Source organism: Mustela nivalis, assembly GCF_964662115.1.
Source record: "Mustela nivalis genome assembly, chromosome: 6".
Taxonomy (NCBI): domain Eukaryota; kingdom Metazoa; phylum Chordata; class Mammalia; order Carnivora; family Mustelidae; genus Mustela; species Mustela nivalis.
Window position 1 is genome coordinate 2,760,436 of NC_139025.1, and position 19,864 is coordinate 2,780,299.

At 48.5% G+C, this 19,864-nt stretch overlaps 1 protein-coding gene across 4 annotated transcripts in view; it reads right to left on the reverse strand.

Annotated features, from left to right (window-relative positions):
- The window catches only part of TDRD9 (tudor domain containing 9), a 104,983-nt gene that overhangs the window by 48,895 nt on the left and 36,224 nt on the right, over positions 1-19,864 (reverse strand). For all 4 annotated transcript variants that reach the window (XM_082737406.1, XM_082737405.1, XM_082737407.1 and 1 more), the window contains 5 exons: positions 10,743-10,846; positions 4,690-4,754; positions 2,304-2,358; positions 2,064-2,148; positions 726-783 (listed from right to left, as the gene is read on the reverse strand). In XM_082737406.1, coding sequence (XP_082593532.1) covers positions 726-783; positions 2,064-2,148; positions 2,304-2,358; positions 4,690-4,754; positions 10,743-10,846 — 367 coding nt within the window. The remainder of the gene's footprint in view (positions 1-725; positions 784-2,063; positions 2,149-2,303; positions 2,359-4,689; positions 4,755-10,742; positions 10,847-19,864) is intronic.

The window sequence follows — 19,864 nt, forward strand, 5'->3', positions numbered from 1 at the left end:
TCTTCAAACCCGCTCCCTAAGCCCAAACCACGTCTTTCCATGGCTCATTCCTCATTCAACTCAAGTCTTGTTCAAATACAACTTCCTTAGCCAGGTGTTCCCATACCACGCTGTCTCCAAGATCATTTTTCCCAACAGCTGGAACCCTCTGTCTGATGTACTGTCCGGCCAGCTGTCCCTGCAGTGACACCTGTCAGCCTGGGAACCGGCCGTCTCTCCCATGAGAGAGGGCCACCATGAGACAGGGCTGCGGCTTATCCAGCCCTGCCCCTCCAGCCTGGAGACGGCGCCTGGCACCCGTCAGCCTTCCAACTAGGAATTAAGGAACTTAGAAAAAGAAGTCATCGAGGACCCAGACGGAGAACACCGCATCAGGAGTGGTTTCCCTCCGAGCGGACACGGTAACCCACGAAGCTAACCTGAGTGACCGAGATCAGCCAAGCTCCTGCCCACACCCGCCCTCCAGCCACAGAGCCCCACCTGGGGCAGCCCCAGGCCCTCCTGCCCGGTAAGAGCCTCAAAATGCCCGCAAGGAGGAGACGTGGTGAGGTCTAAGCACAGAGAAACTGTACGAGCCTCCTTTTCTCAAGTCACTTCCGAAGAGGGGAAGAGACGGGCGGGAGGACGACGAACCCGAGGGGCAGATGCGCCACAAACACTGCAGCGACCCCCTGTGCGCCACAAACAGTGCAGCGACCCCCTGCGCCAGACGCGGGGCGCCTTACCGTATTTGACATCCGGAACTGTGACGGAGCTCTCTGCGATGTTGGTGGACAGGATAATCTATCAAACATCAAAAACAAAGCATCTGACATTCCTACTGTCTACAGGAAACATTAGTCAAAGAAAAAAAAAGCTCAAAAATTATCCAAAAGCTTTTTAATGTAAACACTGGACTCCAGTTTTTAAATTCATAGCTCTTCTATTTTCAACCAGCTACACGGCGCAAGGGGTCAGGAGAAGGGCGGAGGGACTTGGAGCAGGGCGGCCCCAGCTCTGCCCGACACCGGGCTGCGCCGCTGGGCCAGGTGCTCACCTCGCGGTTCCCAGACACCCTGAGCACGGAACGACACCGCCGCCGCCTGCCCCAACAGGGTTGTTGTGACCATCACAGGACTTATCAAGGGCAAAGTGCTTAGAACTGCTGCTGGCTCAAACCGTGATCAACAGACAGATCCACCTCCTCGTACGGCTCGCACGCGGGCACTGCGCCACTACGGGGGTGTCGGTCCGGACACACCCTCCTCCCATTCACCATCTGAACGCTCCGGCATTCAACCAATTAAAGTCTCAGAGAGGCGATCTGCTCACAGTCCCATGACGACAGGTGACGGGGCCCTGGCTCTGTCCAGCTCTCTGTCCACGTCCACACACGCCACCCCTCTCCCCGATGTGATCCCGCACGCACAAAGCCCAGCACCACAGCAGTGCTTTAGAACAACAGGCAAGAAGCCAGGCAAAGACAGCTGCCCCATACCTGAGACATGGGACTGCAGGGGTGCTGGGACTGCCCCAAGGCCAAAAGCATAACCAAGCTGACACACAGACGCAGGGCTGGGCCTGTGACCACACTGGGACGCCAGGCCAGGTCCCGGCTACCCAGAGTCAGGACTCCTGTACTGGACACAAGGGGGCTGAACGGTGCACGCGACGTTCCTGACCATCTCGGGCAGCTCTAGGAGGGCTGGGCTAAGACACTGCCATGGTGCACACGTAACTGGAGAGTAAAGAAATCTTCTTTATCCAGGACTGAGAATGTGGGTCCTAACCAAAGTTGCCAGAGCAGTCCCACAGCTTGAGAAAGAGCAGCAAGTAAAAGGCATCAAAATCCACCAGCAACAATGCCCAAAAGTTGAGGAAACTTAACAATGTCAGCAACCGACTTACAAAATGAAGACAAAATTAAACAACATACCTGGCTCATCAGGCACTTAGCTGCTGAGCGGGCACTCACCAGCGACAGGACACAGGGTACAAGTCAGTGCGAACGTGAGCGCTCGCGCTGGCACAGGCTCTAACGAAAATGTACCTGAAGTGCTTGCAACTTGCCTCCCGGTTCCTACCTTTCTGTACCCAGGAACTGGGCTTAAAAACACATTATTCTGTTCTTCTAGAGTCACGCTTGAGTGGAGTGGGTAGACCTGTAACCTGGGGACAGATTAACGAGGTAAAATGTCCATGAAGAGTAGATGCACGTGAGAACACACCAAAATGACGGACGTCACGGAGACGACCAGAATTCTTCAAGGCAGAAGCGATACGATAGCGTATCGGAAAAACAAAGCTGCGTCATGCGAACCCACCTTTTGTGAACCATGTTTGTGAGAAGTTCGTGCATGTAGTTGATTTCACCCAGGCCTGGGGAAGAAAGGAAAGTGGAGGGGGAGAACATGTATTTATTACAAAAAACCAAGAAACAAAAACGACAACAACAGAAAAAACCTTATAATTACTATGACATCTTTTGCAAAAAAGGCCCAACCAATTCATCTTATTTGACTTTTTTATACTCTTTGCCCAGTGACGTCACAATTATAAATAAACTGTACAATGACACTGACCAGTAGTAACTCAAAAACACTGGGAAAACCCCACATTCTTCCAGTGTTGCACTTCCCACAGCAGAGCCTGCCTGCAAGTCTGGCCACCTGAACAATTTTACATGTCTTTTTTATTCCCCACTGACTTTTCCAAATTTCCTACGATAAACATGCAACATTTTACAACCAAAAAAAAAAATAGTTTTTTAAAGTCTTGGTCCCAGAGATATGCTAAGTTATTTTCATTATGTTTAAGTAACATCTATAAACCGGGGCTCGTGGGTGGCTCAGTTAAGCATCTGCCTTTGGCTCAGGTCATGATCCCAGGGTCCTGGGATCGAGCCCTGCGTCGCGCTCCCTGCACATTGGGAGGCCTGCTTCTCCCTCTCCCACTCCCCCTGCTTGTGTTCCCTCTCTCGCTTTGTCTCTGTCAAATAAATGAATAAAATCTTTAAAAAAAAAAAAAAGAAAGAAAGAAATGTCTATTGATAACGTAAAACTTCCACGTGCTTTTCCGTCATCCCGAATTATCAACTCTAGAATGGATTGAACTGTGTCCCCCCCCAGAGACGTTCAAGTCCCAGCCCCAGTACCTGAGAACATGGTTTTATTTTCAAACAGTCTCACTGCAGACATAATGAGCTAAGGTGAGATCATACCGCAGAAGACAGGCACTCACTCCAGAATGACTAGTGTTCCCTTCAGAGGGAGCGAGAGACAGGCACGTCGTGTGGGCACACGCTAACAAGGGAGGCGGGACAGGCGGGATGCCGGGAAGGGAGGGCAGTTGGCCACCAGGAGCCGGCAGAGGCAAGGGAGGGCTGTACCCAGAGCCCCCGAGGGAGCAGGGCCCTGCCAACAGCCTGATTTTGGACTCCTCGTCTCCAGAACAGTAAGAGAATAATTTTGTAGTTTGAAGATGTACAGTCTGTAGCCCTTTGTCACAGCAGCCCTACAGAACAAGTACAGAACCATTCCAGAAAGATCCTAATGAAATAAACATATTCCAAACCTGCATTCACATAAACACAGGACAGCCAAGTGAACTGTGAAAGATCATTTGTTAACATTTTACATTTTCTGCAGACAATATGTAGCACGTACAAGGGATTCACCTCACTCTGAGGTATCCTTGGGCTCAAACCACCGTGGCTCTGCTCTGATCGGCCTCCCCTGACCTCTGTTAATGCGCGTAGCAGGCTGCGACAAATGCTTACTGGGGTGAACACAACTCCAGCCCACGGTCAGCCAGTGGCTGCTTCCTGGGGACAAAACTAATCCAGATCAACTAAGCAAGACAGGACCCAAGCTGTAAGCTCAAATGCTATACCGCAAAATTAAGAGTTAATTATTTTTATTCAGGTTTTTGTTCTCCAAATCTACCAGCACAAATACTCGCATGCTCTCTATTACCTTTGGCAACAAAAAAAAGTGAATTATTGTCATGTTTCACCAAACGATACCACTTGATTAAGAAAAATCAAAAACATCATTTTGGGGCACATGGGTGGCTCATTCAGTTAAGCAATAGCCTTCGGCACAGGTCATGATCCCAGAGTCCCAGGATCAAGTCCCACGTCAGGACTGCAGCTCCATGGGGGTTCTGCCTCGCCCACACAACTTCTCCCCACTCATGCTCTCTCTCTCTCCCTCTGAAATAAATAAAATCTTTATAAAAAAATTTTTTTAAAACGTCATTTTGAAAAATTGACAATTTAACATAAATTAATCTTTTCGGATATCTGAGGGCATTTTCTCAAATACCAAGAACAGGACAGAAGGACCCTCCCGAGGACTCCCGTGGTGTCCCTGTGACCGTGCTCTCGCTCGGACAGCTTCGGGCGTACACCGATGGCCGCTGCACCTTGCACTTCTACATGGAACAGTCAGTTTAAGAAAGCCAATCACTACACTGAAAATTGTGAAGGGGGCAAGACTACCTTCAAAAACCCAAACTCTTCGTGACCAAGCGCTTTAGCAACATGAAGGCTGCAGTGAGAGCTCCAACCGCAAGTCGCAGCTGTTCGAGTTCTTGGGGTCCAGGAACCACTAAACTCACACGGCGAGTACCACATTTCACAGTACGGGCTGGGCGCGCGCAGCCTCCATCCGGGACACGGCACCCCAAGGCCGCAGGTGTGGCGCTCACCTGGCAGGAACACCAGCACGCTGCTCCGCTCCAACACAAACTGGGCCCCCGACCAGGTCTTGCTCCTGTTGCAAACAGGAAGGCACAAACGTTAGTCCCGGGAGCACAGCCACGGCTGGCCCGAGCCCCAGCAGGCCCAGGCTCTGATCACGAAAATCTCTTACAGATCGTTGCTGTAACGTTCCTTTTCGCATATAAGAAACCACAGAGGCCCCAGGACACGGCCCCACAATCACTAGGGTCCCTAAGGCCCTCAACTCCCAGTTTTCTCCCATAAAAACTCATTATTTGCCACAGTTCCCTTGAAATTTAGCTACTGTAATCCAGATTCTCAAAATACAAAACTTTAAAAACAACTACAAGTAAAACTTAAACTCAAACCACCATCTCACCTTCCTGCTCCCATCAAAATACTTGTGTGAAATCAGAACTTCCGTTCTCTGCACCCTGAGCTCTCCTCCTGCAAGCAGGTAAGGCGGTAACAAGACAGATAAGGTCCCTGCTCTTTGGAGCTCACATTCTAGCCAGAGAGACAGAGCAGAGATGGGCAAGCACATCAGGTGCCTTGGGTTGAGCGGGCAGACGGTCGGCAGGAAGAGATGGGGGCCAGAGCCGCTGCGTCGCAGTCGGCAGCCCACCCGCACATGTCTTCTCTTCCTCCACAGGTATCGTTCCCAGGCACGGCCTGACTGTTGTTGCTTGGCTCCTCCAAGGGATGATAAAGACTGGGGCACCTGGGTGGCTCAGTGGGTTAAGCCTCTGCCTTCAGCTCGGGTCATGATCTTAGAGTCCTGGGATCGAGCCCCGCATCGGGCTCTCTGCTCAACAGGGAGCCTGCTTCCCTCTCTCTCTCTGCCTGCCTCTCTGCCTGCTTGTGATCTGTCAAATAAGTAAATAAAATCTTTAAAAAAAAAAAAGTAATGCTAAAGACTAGAGTGAAAACTAATAAAATAGAGAAGTAAAACAACAGAGAAAAATCAACAAGAGCCAAACCTGGGTCTCTGAAAAAAAAAAAAAAAAAAAAGAAATGGACAAATCTTTACCTAGTTTGACCAAGAGAAAAAGAGAAGATTCAAAACACCAGACAGAATCAGAAATGAGAGAGGGCATTCCTACTGACTTTACAGAAATGAGAAAGATCACATACAGGAACACTATGGACAGCTGTACACCCACCACGCACACGGCTGACATGAAATGGACACAAACTACTAAAACTGACCCAAGGAAGGAACGATCTAAAGAGATTCACAACCAAGGAAGAGAGATTTTGTTCAAGACTCCCCATAAAGCGGGGCACCTGGGTGGCTCAGTGGGTTAAGCCGCTGCCTTCGGCTCGGGTCATGATCTCATGGTCCTGGGATCGAGTCCCACGTCGGGCTCCCTGCTCAGCAGGGAGCCTGCTTCCCCCTCTATCCGTCCTGCCCCCACTCATGATTTCTCTCTCTCTCTCTCTCTCACACACACACACACACAAACTCTCTCACTCTCAAATAAAATCTTTTTAAAAAAATTATTTTCAAAAATCTAAAGAAACAGAAAAACATCCCATACTGGAAGACTTAACATGGTAATAGTTAAGATGGTAATACTCTCCCCAAACTGACCTACAGACTCTACACAATCTCCCTCACAGTCCTGCCTTCTCTGGAGAAACGGACACGCTGATTCTAAAATTCACACGGAAATAGAAGAGACTCAGTACAGAGACAACAATCCTCAATAAGAAAAAGTTAGGAAGACCCATACTCCTAATTTCAAAATTACTTCAAAGCACTGGTAATCAAGATAGTGTAGTACTAGCCCTAGGACAGATATACAGATCAACAAAATAGAATTTAGAGTCTAGAAATCAGCCCATACATTTATGGGCAACTCATTTCCAACGAGGGGGCCAGTGCCGTGCAACAGGGAAAGAGGAGTCTTGTCACCAGCAGTGCTGGGACACACGGACAGGACACGTGCTAGAGAACGAAGCTGGACTCTCACCCCACACACACGTGAAAATTAACTCAACAACCTCAGACCCAAACAAAAGATCCAAAACTATAAAGCTCTCAGGAGAAAACACAGGGATAAATCTTCCTAAGCCTGAACTCGGCAATGGATCTTTAGCTATGTCACCAGAAGTATGAGCAACAAAAGAAAACATAGACAAATCAGACTTTATCAAAATTAAAAATGTTTTGTGCTTCAAAAGACAACAGCAAGGAAATAAAAACACAATCTACAGAGTGTGAGAAAATATTTGCAAATCATGAATCTGGTAAAGGGCTTGTTCTGGCATATATAAAGATCTCTTATAATTGAATAATAAAAGGATAATCCAATAAAAGATGGACAAAAGACTTAGGTCTCTATAAATAAGTGTATCTTTAAAGAGGATATACACATGGCCAATAAGCTCGTAAAAAGGATGTGCAACATCATCAGTCATTAGGGAAATGTACATCAAAACCACGATGCGACACCACCGCACACCCACTAGGAAGGCTTCAAGCAAAGGTCAGACATCCACTGGGAGAGCTGAGGACATGGAGAAACCAGGCCCCTCCCAAGGTGCTGGCGGGAAAACGATACGGATGCTCCGGAAACCAGTCTGGCACTTCCTCAAATGCGCACACAGTGACCATATGACCCAGCAACTCCACTCGTGGGTGCAGACACGCAAGAAGAATGAGCCCGCACGTCCACACAGGTCCCTGCGCATGAGCTTTCTCAGTAGCATCATTCGTAAGAGCCAAAGGAGAAAGCCAACCTAACTCGCCATCCGCACACACGCAGCTGAACAAACTGTGGGGTACAGACCCCACCACGGAGTATTACACATCCATAAAAAGGAGTAAAACACTGACGTGTGCTACAACATGGATGAACCTTGAAAACTTACACTCGGTAAAGAAGTCAGCCACGCAGGACCAGACTCACTCATACGAAGGTCAAGAACAGGGAAACCTACAGAGACAGGGAGTTCTAGTGCTGAGCTGGGGGGGCGGAAAAGGGGAAGGATGAGGAAAGAGAGCAAAGGGTCATGGTTTCGTTCTAAGGTGATGCAAACATTCTAGCACGGACTATGGTGCGGGGCGCGTGGGCGGCCCCGTCAGCTGAGCATCCGGCTCTGCGCTTGGACCCGGGTCGGGATCCCGCAGTCCCGAGCCCGAGCCCGCGTCGGGCTCCGCACGCAGGCGGGATATGCTTCAGAGTCTCTGTCCCTCTGCTCCTTCCCTGCCTGAGTGCTCTCAAATAAGTAATACATACACAAATACATTTTTTTAAAAGAATGAAAATAAAGAGATTGCAAAGGTTTTAGAGGCAAAAATAAAAAGCAGGGGCTGTGATCTTAAAACATGACAAAGTAAATCTGAGCCCCGAGCATTAAGCAGGACCAGAAGGGGACAACAGAACGCCGAAGGTCGTCATTCACAGCAGCACGGACAGAAAGCAACAGCCGCAAGCCCAGAAAATAGGGAGCAGCCAAAATCCGGAGCTCGGGCAAAACCAGATGCCAGGGAGGATGCGCAGCAACGGGGCGTCTCGTGCCTTCGCTGTGGGGAGGTGAAACGGGACAGCCGCTCTGGAAGACAGTCAAGGTTTGTTTTGGGGGTTTTTTTTTAGATTTCATTTATTTGAGAGATGGCAAGAGAGCATGCACAAGCAGGGGGAGGGGCAAAAGGAGAGGGAGAAGCAAGCTTCCCGCTGAGCAGGGGGTCCCACTTGGGCTCCATCGTAGAACCCCGGGATCATGACCTGAGCTGAAGGCAGACGCTTTACCCAGTGAGCCACCCCGGTGCCCCACTTGGGTGATTTTGTACACACTAGACAACTCGCATCGCACGATCCAACAATCGTGCTCCCTGGTGCTTACCCAGAGGGGTTGAAAACATACATCCCCATACAGTCTGCACACAGACATTTACAACAGCTTTACTCAAATTGCCCAAACTTGGAAACAACCAAGATGTCCTTTGGTAGGTGAACGGAGAAATAAACCGTGTCCACCCCGATGAAGGCAGGCTGTTGGGCGCTAACCAGAAAGGAGCCATCGAGCCGTAAGACGACACGGAGGAAACGCAAGTGCCGCCAAGGGAACAAAGGCAACCTGAAAAGACTGCACATGCATGAGCTCCAGCTGCAGGACATCCCGGAGCAGGCAGAAGCACGGCGATGTTAAGAAGGCTGAAACGAACAGGGAAAAAAAAAAGGTGGTCATGGGTTACAGGGGCGGGTGGGACGAACAGGCAGAGTGCAGGCAGTCCGGGGGCAGGGAGCCGTTCTGCATACGACAGTGCTGGCCAGGCGACGTCCTGCGCTTGTCAAAACCCATGAGACGTGCAACGCTAGCCGTGAGCGAGCCCCCAAGTAAACCACGGCCTGCGGGCGACAACGGCGTGTCCGGTAGCACAGAGGTGTGGCCGTAGTGCGAGATGCGGACAGCGTCCGGCAGGGGGAGGGCACACACACGGGAACTCTGTGCGATTTTCTCCCCAGTATTGCTGGAACCTACAACTACTCTAAAAAATAGTCTACTCAAAAGCGAAAAAAAAATCCCCAAGTCCCCTGCGACATAAGAGAGAGCACGCGGAGGCGGTGATGAAGGGGAATTCCTCTTCACAGAACAACCCCGGGGAGTAAGAACGAAGGACCACGGGAGGCCACCAGCCGCGCGGCAGGACATCGGGACCGCCCACACTGCTGGACGAGAGCCGGCCAGGCAGCATCAGAGACAGCGAGGTCCGCACTCCTCGAGCCTGCCGAATCTCAGGCAAGGTCAATGATGAGTAACCCCCACCTGCTCACCTTAGCCGCGCCGGCGGTCCCCCAGGACTAACGGGGTGGCTGAAAGTCAGCCGGAGCCAGATGGCAGAGATGCCTAACAGGAGGGGTCAGACCATGAAGCTGACTTCTCGCCGCAGTGGGAGAGGCCAGACTGTACAGACGTCATCAAAACGCAGAAGGAAAAATAAAAATGCTGCATCGCCTGTAAATTACATCTCACTGAAGCTGCTTAAGTGGGGAAAAAAAGAAAAAGCAGAAATAAGGAACCACCTACATTCTCCAACCAGACAAAACTATGTCAAGAGAAAAAGTGAAATAAAGACATTTTCAGCAAAATAAAAACATCTACCAAGAGACTCTTTAAAAAGTTTCTGAAGGATGTGCTTTAGGAAGAATGAAAATGATCGAGTCTGAAAAGCAGGACCGAGCGGTGAGTAAACACACTGACAGACAGTGAGTAAATGTCAACACAGAGATGACCGAGAAAGAACAACCGGCAGGCTGGAGGGGTCGGAGCCTGGATTCCGGCCGACTCAGCGGTAAGACCTGAGGAACCCTACCCCGCAGGGGTTTACACCTGGCAGCTAACCATCAGGGTGGCGGGGCGTCAGGCCGAAGGACCCGCAGCTACCCCACAGTCACTCCCTGGCTGTCGTGACGAGAGGACTGTACGTGCTCCATGTCTGCTGTTCCGACAGATGGATTCTGTTCATGAACTGCAGTAAAACGAGCGCAGAGAGGTTCATCAAACAGTTCATGTTTTCATGTTTCAATCGCAGGCTCTACCCACCCCTGACGACCTGCCGCTGTTCCTAAGGGAAAATGTGTTCCAGGTTCGAAAGGCCCAGCTCTGCGCCAGAGCAGGAGAACGGACGACTCGGAGGCCACCGTCGGGGGCCCGTGTTCCCAACAAACATGAACCCCGGCAGAGAAAGGCTCTCCACGGCTGCTCCCAGCCTGGTCCCGTCCACTTTGCCTCAAACTAGGAGTCACAGGACTCCGCACGTCTGGAAACCACTCTCTCTTCAGGCTGTGCTTTCTGACTTTTAAAACGGTCAGTCATTAAACTGTACTTGGTTTTAACTACTTTAAGTGGAAATTTCCAGTAAAAATAAGCACAACGTGCTAACATGATTCTAAAACACATGCAGCAGCCACTGGAAGACTTATCTACGCCCCCTCTCGCCGCTGGAACAGCCCTAGCAGCCACCTACACAAAGCACTGCATTTTTAAAGATCCTGCACTTCGAGCACACGCCACGTCCAGCGGGTCTTACCCTCTCTCTTTCATGTCCAAGTCATCGAACATCTGGATCAGGGAGATAGCGACTTCGTAGATGTCCTTCGTGATCACCGGCTCCTCCAGGACACGAGGAGGAAGCTAAACACAGAGAAGGGAAAGGCTGAGACACCAGAGCAGGACTGCAAGAGGACCTGGGGGCTGCAAGGGCGACTCTCTTTAGTCTAGCAGTGGCATGGGAATGAATACCCCAGGGAAAAGAACATCCTGCAGCCAAGATGGGAGCACCTGCTGGCGTCGAGCTCTCCGCAAGGCTCCCACAGCCTCAGTGCCCCCAAGGATGTTCCTGACCTTGGCACTGGAGCAAGGATGCAGTCAGGGCCAAACACACACAACTGAAATGTCTGTCGCGAAGGCCGGTCTGCAGACGGAGCAAGCTGCTCTAAGCGTGATGGAGCCGGAGTTTCTGATCCCGGCACCAGCGCACGACCCCTGTCAAGAAGCCCTGAGCTGTCAACACCATCCCAATCATAAGGACCAGGGACAGGTAACCGCCCACATACCTCTGCCAACTTACGGTCAGAATATAACCAAGCCATCTAGCTGCCAAGGGTTAGAGGATCACTGGACTACTTTTATTTATGTTTTGTTTTAATTTAGGTTTAACTAACGTACACTGTTACCAGTTTCAGAGGTAGAATTTAGTGATTCATCGGTCTTCTAGAACACCCAGTGCTCACTACATCACGTGCCTCCTTGATAGCCATCACCCTGTCACCCTCTCCCCCCGACCCACCTCCCCTCCAGCAACCCTTAGTTTGTTTCCTCTGATTAAGAGTCTCTTATGAGGGTAATGGGTGGCTCAGTCGGTTAAGCCTCTGCCTTCAGCTCAGGTCATGATCTCAGGGTCCTGGGATTGAGCCCCGCATTGGGCTCCCTGCTCAGGAGGGAGCCTGCTTCCCCCTCTATCTCTGCCTGCCTCTCTGCCCACCTGTGATCTCTGTCAGATAAATACAGTATTTAAAAAAAAATAAAAAGGAATCTCTTATGTATGTCTTCCTCTGTGATCTCATCTTTTTTTCCCTCTCTTCCCCATGATCCTGTTTTCCTAAATTCTGCATGTCAGAGAAATCATGTAACTGTCTTTCTCTGACTGACTTATTTCGCTCGGCGTAACACCCTCTAGTTCCACCCACGTTGGTGGAAACGGTCAGGAGTCCTCCTCCGGCATCTGAGCAGCCGTCCGCTGCATAAATACACCACAATCTTCTTTACCCATTCACCTGCCGAGGGGCATCTCGGCTCTTTCCAGACCGTGCATTAAAACAGACCGCAACTGAGCCTGCCTAAATGAAAACCACCCTCCAGGCACCTCTGCACAATGCTGGGCTCAGCCGCAGCTGCAAACCCCCGGAGGAGCGAGCCCCGCGGGCCTGAGCCGTGGGCTTCGTGGGGCCAAGGCCGCCGCTACAGAGGAGTCTCTACAACGGCAGCGTTTGCACAGAATCAATCCATAGCCGCACTGGGTTTCCTGCACCGAGCGTGAGAAGGCTTCTTAATTTAATCCTTGTACTTATCAAGTGCTATGTTCAAGGTGTTGTACCTGACTTTGTGGAGGACACATCAGAACTCTCCTTAACCACAACTGCAAACTTTCTTCCCCAATTTTTAGAGTAAATTAAGTCAAATGGCAATAAACCACTTTTCATTATTATTACAATCCTAGTAATGTAAGTATGACAAAGTTTTATTTAATCAGTAATTGTGAAGAAGCGTGCCTAATAAATCCGTTCTTGTCCAACCTTTACCTGAAATTATTTTCTACTTTATCCAAACAAGAACTGTAACAAAATTGTACAAAACAGAAAAAGAGAAAAAGTACAATTTTCATAAATTCCAATGTAGCATTCAGATCCATCTACAACGGTTTTCCTACACACAAACCCAGAAAAGATGTGCCGTCGGTTCAGAAGTATTCGCAGAGTTCTAGAAGCCAAGCCCAAAGAACGTTGCTTAAACTCCACGCTAAGGTGCCAAACAGCCACGCCTTCTCCAAGCTGGCTTCCCACAGGCAACAAAGGAAATACAAGTAGGTAGGTCAGGGCCGACCTATCCACAGTGGAATCCAGCCCCTCCACGCGCAGGAGTCAGAGGCACACGACAGCCAAGGCCGCTGCTTTCTGGACGGCACTGTGGGTCAGAGCGCCCGGCAGCTGGTCCGACGGGAAGCTCTGGCAAAGGCCACGCGGGGGAGCAGGGACAGAAACGTGGAGGGAAGCACTGGGACTCCCGCAGGTGGACCTGGGGACAGTCATTCCCCCCAGCGGAGGACCCTGTCAACAGGAGGAGGCAGAGCCCTGCTGCTGCCCCACGCGTCGGCCGCCACCGCGCAGGCCGGCTGTGCCCGGACAGTCAGCTCGTCCCAGGCGGCGGGCAGGAGGCGGGTGAGGGTGGGCGTGCGGGTGGTGGGGACCAATGGCCAAGGCAGAGCAAGAAGGACATGTCCACCTGCCCCCGCCCCCCGGCAGCCCCGCCAGCCCCTCACACGATCACGGCAGCCCGGGGAGCAGGAGGCCCGGCCGCGGGGCACAGGCCGGAGCAGCGTGGTTCCAAACCCCCCCACGGGAGCCGCGGGCTGGGCTGCGCTCTGCAGGTCCCGGAGGCCCCGCCACAGCCTCACCAGAGTGCGCAACTGCTTTTCCCGTACTCTGTCAAGGGTGGGGAGGGTTTGCTAAAAAACAAACAAACAAAAACACAGCTGAAAACAAATAACAAAAAGGACTGGAGCGTCGTCCAAGAGGCAAGTCAGAGTCGGCAACAGAAGGACCAGAAGGGCGCCGCGGGCCTCGGGGGAGGGATGGCTTCCGAGAAAGTCCACGTGGCCGACCGCCTGAGTGTTACAGGTCAGGGCTGCGGGCTCCTGACTCAACGAAGGTCCCTAGTGGTTCTGACAGATGCCACCTCAGAGCAGGGGCCCTGGGGGCCAGACCACAATGAACGTGAGCCAGAGAAAACCCGGACGCTTTGACAAAGTTTGGCAGAAGCTGTGAGAAACATGGGACTAAAGAGGGAATTTTTTTAAGATGAAAGTCACTCAGTTCTGTTGAAACGAGGACAAGACGATCCCAGCTTTGTAACATAGCTTGAGGTGGGGTGGAGGTGCCACCCGCTTTTTCACCATTCCTCTGGCTACTCGGGATCTCTTCTGGTTCCATACCAATGTTGGGATTATTTGCTCCGGCTCTGTGGAAAAAGCTGACGGCATTTTGACAGGAACTGTACTGAATCTGTGTAGTCTGCCCTGGGTAGCATCGACACTTTAACATTTGTTCTTCCAACCCATGAGCATGGAATGTTCTTCCATTTGTGTCTGCCTCAATTTCCTTCACGAGTGTTCTACAGTTTCCTGAGTACAGATCCTTGCCTCTTTGGTCAGGGTTATCCCCAGGTCTCTGAAGGTTCCGGAGGCGACTGTAAATGGGATTGACGCCCTCACTGCTCTTCCTCCTCTATCAGTGTTGGTGCACAGAAATGCAACAGATTCTGTGCACTGATTTTCTATCTTGCCACTTTGCTCAATTCTTGTAGGAGTTACAAATACTAGGGTAGAGTCTTTTGGGTTTTCCACAGAGTATCATGTCATCTGCAAAGAGTGACAGTTTGACTTCTTTGCCAATTCAGACACCTTCTATTTCTTTTTGTTGTCTGATTTCTGCAGCTGGGACCTCCAGTACTATTCGAACAAACAATGATGAGAGCAGGCATCCCTGTCGTGTTCCCGACCTTAGGGAAGAGCTCAATTTTTCCCCACTGAGAATGGTATTCACTGTGGGCTTTTCAAACATGACTTTTATGATATTGAGGTATGTTCCCTCTATCCCTACACTGTGAAGTTATAATCAAGAAAGGATGCTGTACTTTTGTCAAGTGCTTTTTCTGCACTTCCTACTGAGGGGATCATAAGGTTCTTGTCCTTTATTAATGCATGTGGGTATTGAACCACCCCTGCAGCCCAGGAATAAATCCCACTTGGTCGTGGTGAATCATCCTTCTAATGTATTCTTGGATCCCATTGGCTAGTATCTTGGTGAGAATTTTTGCATCCATATTCATCAAGGATATTGGTCTGTTAATTCTCCTTTCTGGTGGGGTCTCTGGTTTGGGGATCAAGGTACTGCTGGCCTCATTTCCCTTCCACTTCTGTTTTTTGAAACAGCTTCAGAAGAACAGGTATTAATTATTCCTTAAATGTTTGAAAGAATTCCCCTGGGAAGGCATGTGGCCCAGGGATGCTGTTTGGGGGAGATTTTTGACGACTGATTCAACGTTCCTGCAGGTTATGGGTCTGTTCAGGTTTTCTATTTCTTCCTGGTTCAGTTGTGGTAGTTTATATGTCTCTAGGAATGCAGCCATTTCTTCCAGATGGTCAGATTTGCTGGTGTACAATTGCTCATATGTTCTTATAATCGTTTGTATTTCTTTGGCGTTAAGTTGTGATCTCTCCTCTTTCATTCATGAAATTTGGGTCCTTTCTCTTTTCTACATCTTTTTAAGATTTTATTTATTTGAGAGACAGAAAGCATGAGACGGGGGACAATCAGAGGGAGAAAAAGATTCCCAGTGGAGCTGGGAGCCCAGTGTAGGTCTCGGTCCCAGGACTCTGGGATCATGACCTGAGCCAAAGGCAGTCAATTAACCAACGGAGCCACCCAGGCACCCTTTCTCTTTTCTTTTTGTAAGTGTGGCCAAGAGTTTATCGATCATATTCTTTCAAAGAACCAATTCCTAGTTCCATTGCTCTGTTCTGTTCTTTTGGTTTCTATTTCAGTGGTTTCTGCTCTGATCTTAATTCTCTTCTCCTGCTGTGTTTAGGCTTTATTTGCTGTTCTAGCCCCAGCTCCTTTACGTGGAGGGTTAGGTTGCGTATTTGAGATCTTTCTTGCTTCTTGAGAAAGGCTTGTATTGCTATATACTTCCCTCTTACAACTGTCTTTGCTGCATCCCAAAGGTTTTGAAACACTGTGTTCTCATTTCCATGAGCTTTTTCAATTCTTCAATTTCCTGGCTGACCCACTCACTCTTTAGCCTCCATGTAGGAGTTCTTTCCGAATTTCCCCTTGTGACTGAGCTCCAGTTTCAAAGCACTGTCATCTAAAAACATGCATGGAATGATCCCAATCTTTTGGTACCAGTTGAGACCTGATTTGTGAAGCAGGATGTTACCAATTTTGGAGAACATTCCGTGTGCGCTAGAGAAGAGTGTGTATTCTGCTGCTTTAGGATGAAATGCTCTGAATGAACGGTGATGCCCATCGGGTCCAGTGTGCCATTCAAAGCCCTTGTTTCCTTATTGATCATCTGCTTAGATGATCAATCTGTTTCAGTGAGGGGGGTGTTAAAGTCCCCGACTATTGTACTATTATCAATGTGTTTCTTTAATTTTGTTATTAATTGGTTTATATAGTTGGCTGCTCCCATGTTAGTGGCATACTGTTAGATCTTTCTGTTGGACAGACACTTTAATTATGATATAGCGTCCTTCTTTATCTCTGATTACAGTCTTTGATACAAGGATTGCCACTCCAGCTTTCTTCTGATGTCCATGAGCATGGTAAATGGTTTTCCACCTCCTCACTTTAAATCTGGAGGGTCTCTGGGTCTAAAATGAGGCTCCTGCAGACAGCGTATGGATGGGTCTTGCTTTGTTATCCATTCTGATAGATAAAAATGTCTTTTGATTGGGGCATTTAGCCCACTCACACTCAGTTAACTACTGAAATACATGAATTTAGTGCCACTGTATTACCTCTAAGTTGACTGTTACTGTATATTGTCTCTGTTCCTTTCTGATCTGTTACTTTTGGACTTTCTCTTTGCTTAAAGGGTCACTTTTAAAATTTCTCGGATGGCTGCTTTACTGATCACAAATTCTTTTAGTTTGTCCTGGAAGCTTTATTATCTCTCTTAATTTGAATGAGAGCTTAGGTGGATCAAGTATTCTCGGCTGCACATTTTTCTCATTTAGCACCCTGAATATATCCTGCCAGTCCTTTCTGGCCTGCCAGGTCTCTGTGGATAGGTGCCAATCTATATTTCTACCATTGTAGGTTACAGGCCTCCTGTCCCAAGCTACTTTGGGGATTTTCTCTTTGCCTCTGAGATTTACAAGTTTCATGATCATACATCAAGGTATTGACCCATCTTCATTGATTTTGAGGGGGGAGGTTTCTCTTGTGCCTCCTGGACTTGGATGCCTGTTTCCTTCCCCAGATTAGGGAAGTTCGCCACTATAATTTGCTCCAATGTACCTTCTGCCCCTCTCTTTCCTCTTCTTGTGGGATCCAAATTATTCTAATATTTTTTCACTTTATGGTATCACTTATCTCTCAAATTCTCCCCTCATGATCCAGTAATTGTTTATCTCTTTTTCTCAGCTTCTTTAGTCCCATCATTTTGCCTTCTATATCACTAATTCTCTCTTCTGCCTCATTTATCCTAGCAGTTAGAGCCTCCATTTTTTACTGCATCTCATTAGTAGACTGATTTCAACTTGATTAGGTTTTGGTTCTTTTACTTCTCCAGAAAGTGATTCTCTAGTGTCTTCTATGCTTTTTTCACACCCAGCTAGTATCTTTGTAATCGTTATTCTGAACTCTAGATCCAACATCTTACCTATATCCATACTGACTAGGTCCCTGGCGGTCTGTACTGCCTCTATTTTTTTTTTAAGATTTTATTTATTTATTTATTTGACAGAGAGAGATCACAAGCAGGCAGAGAGGCAGGCAGAGAGAGAGGAGGAAGCAGGCTCACCGCTGAGCAAAGAGCCCGATGCAGGGCTCAATCCCAGGACCCTGGGATCATGACCCAAGCCGAAGGAAGTGGCTTAACCCACTGAGCCACCCAGGCACCCCTGTACTGCCTCTTGCTCTCTTTTTTTGAGGTGAGTTTTTCCATCTTGTCATCTGGGAAGAAAGTGGAAGCTTTTCTAATTATAATCATCAAGACAGTATGGTACTGGCACAAAAACAGACACAGCGACCAACAAGGACACACAACAGAGACCCCAGAAATAGACCCTCAACTCTATGGTCAACTGATCTTCAACAAAGCAGGAAAGAATGTCCAACAGAAAACAGTCTCTTCAACAAATGGTGTTGGGAAAACTGGACAGCCGCATGCAGAAGAATGAAACTAGACTGTTCCCTTACACCACACGCAAAAATATACTCAAAATGGATGAAAGACCTCAGTGTGAGACAGGAAACCATCAATATCCAAGAGAACACAGGCAGCAACCCCCTCAACCTTGGCTACAGCAACTTCTTCCTAGACACGTCTCCAAAGGCAAGGGAAACAAGGGCAAAAATGAACTACTGGGACTTCATCAAGATCAAAATCTTTTGCACAGCAAAGGAAAGTTAACAAAACCGAAAGACAAGCAACAGAATGGGAGAAGAATTTGCAAATGACATTATCAGATAAAGGGCTAGCATCCAAAATCTATAAAGAACTTATCAAACTCAACACCAAAAGAACACATAATCCAATCAAGAAATGGGCAGAAGACACGAATTTTTTTTTTAGGATTTTATTTATTTGTCAGAGAGAGAGAGCGCGCATCAGAGAGAGCACAGGCAAAAGCAGGCAGAGTGAGAAGCACGCTACCCGCTGAGCAAGGAGCCTGATGCGGGACTCGATCCCAGGATCCTGGGATCATGACCTGAGCCAAGGCAGTGGCTTAACTGACTGAGCCACCCAGGTGTCCCTGAACAGACATTTCTGCAAAGAAGACATCCAGATGGCCAAAAGACACATGGAAAAAATGCTCAACATCACTCGGCATCAGGGAAATACAAATCAAAACCACACTGAGATGCCACCTCACACCAGTCAGAGTGGCTAAAATCAACAAGTCAGGAAATGACAGATGCTGGCAAGGATGCAGAGAAAGGGGAGCCCTCCTACATTGTTGGTGGGAATGCAAGCTGGTGCAGCCACTCTGGAAAACAGCATGGAGATTCCTCAAAGAGTTGAAAATAGAGCTACCCTATGACCCAGCAATTGCACTAGTGGGTATTTACCCCAAAGACACAATTGTAGTGATCTGAAGGGGCACATACTCCCGACTGTCTATAGCAGCAATGTCCACAATAGCCAAACTATGGAAAGAGCCCAGATGTCCATAGGCAGATGAACAGAAAAGATGAACGTGGGATACACACACACACAACGGAATATTATGCAATCACCGAAAACCAGTATCTTGCCATTTGCAATAATGTGGATGGAACCAAAGGGTATTATGCTAAATTAAATAAGTCAATCAAAGAAAGACAATTACTGTATGATTCCACTCATATGTGGAATTTAAGAAACAAAACAGAGGAGCACAGGAAAGAGGGAAAAAATAAGTCAAAATCAGAGAGGAGACAAACCATAAAAACTTCTAATCACAGGAAATAAACTGAGGGTTGCTGGAGGGGAAGAGGGTGGAGGCATGGGTAACCGGGCGATGGAGTGTAGGAGTGTAGGAGGCCGAGATATAAGGAGCACTGGGCATTACACAAGACTGATGCAGCACTGATCTCTATCTCTGAAACTAATAGTACAACATACATTAATTAACTGAATTTAAATTTTAAAAAAATATTTTTTAAAATAAATAAATGGGGACAAGAAAGGGACAGGAAAGAAGGAGCTGGTTAGGGTAAAGTGAGGAGGAAAACAGTGAATCAGAAAAGGTCCCTATGGGCGCCTGGGTGGCTCAGTGGGTCAAGCCTCTGCCTTCAGCTCAGGTCATGATCTCAGGGTCCTGGGATCGAGTCCCGCATCGGGCTCTCTGCTCAGCGGGGAGCCTGCTTCCTCCTCTCTCTCTGCCTGCTTCTCTGCCTACTTGTGATCTCTGTCTGTCAAATAAATAAATAAAATCTTAAAAAAAAAAAAAGAAAGAAAAAGAAAAGGTCCCTAAGAAGGCAGGAAGGTGAAAGCCTGGGTGCTTCTCCTAGTGACATAAGATAGTACACCCAGGTAACATGATGGCAAGAGTAACAATAAAATGAGAATTATAACCAAAGTCCTCTGACCTCAAAAACCATCCAGAAGAATCTATACAAAACACAACTTTAGTAAGTTAATATCTAGCTAATATCTAGTTAG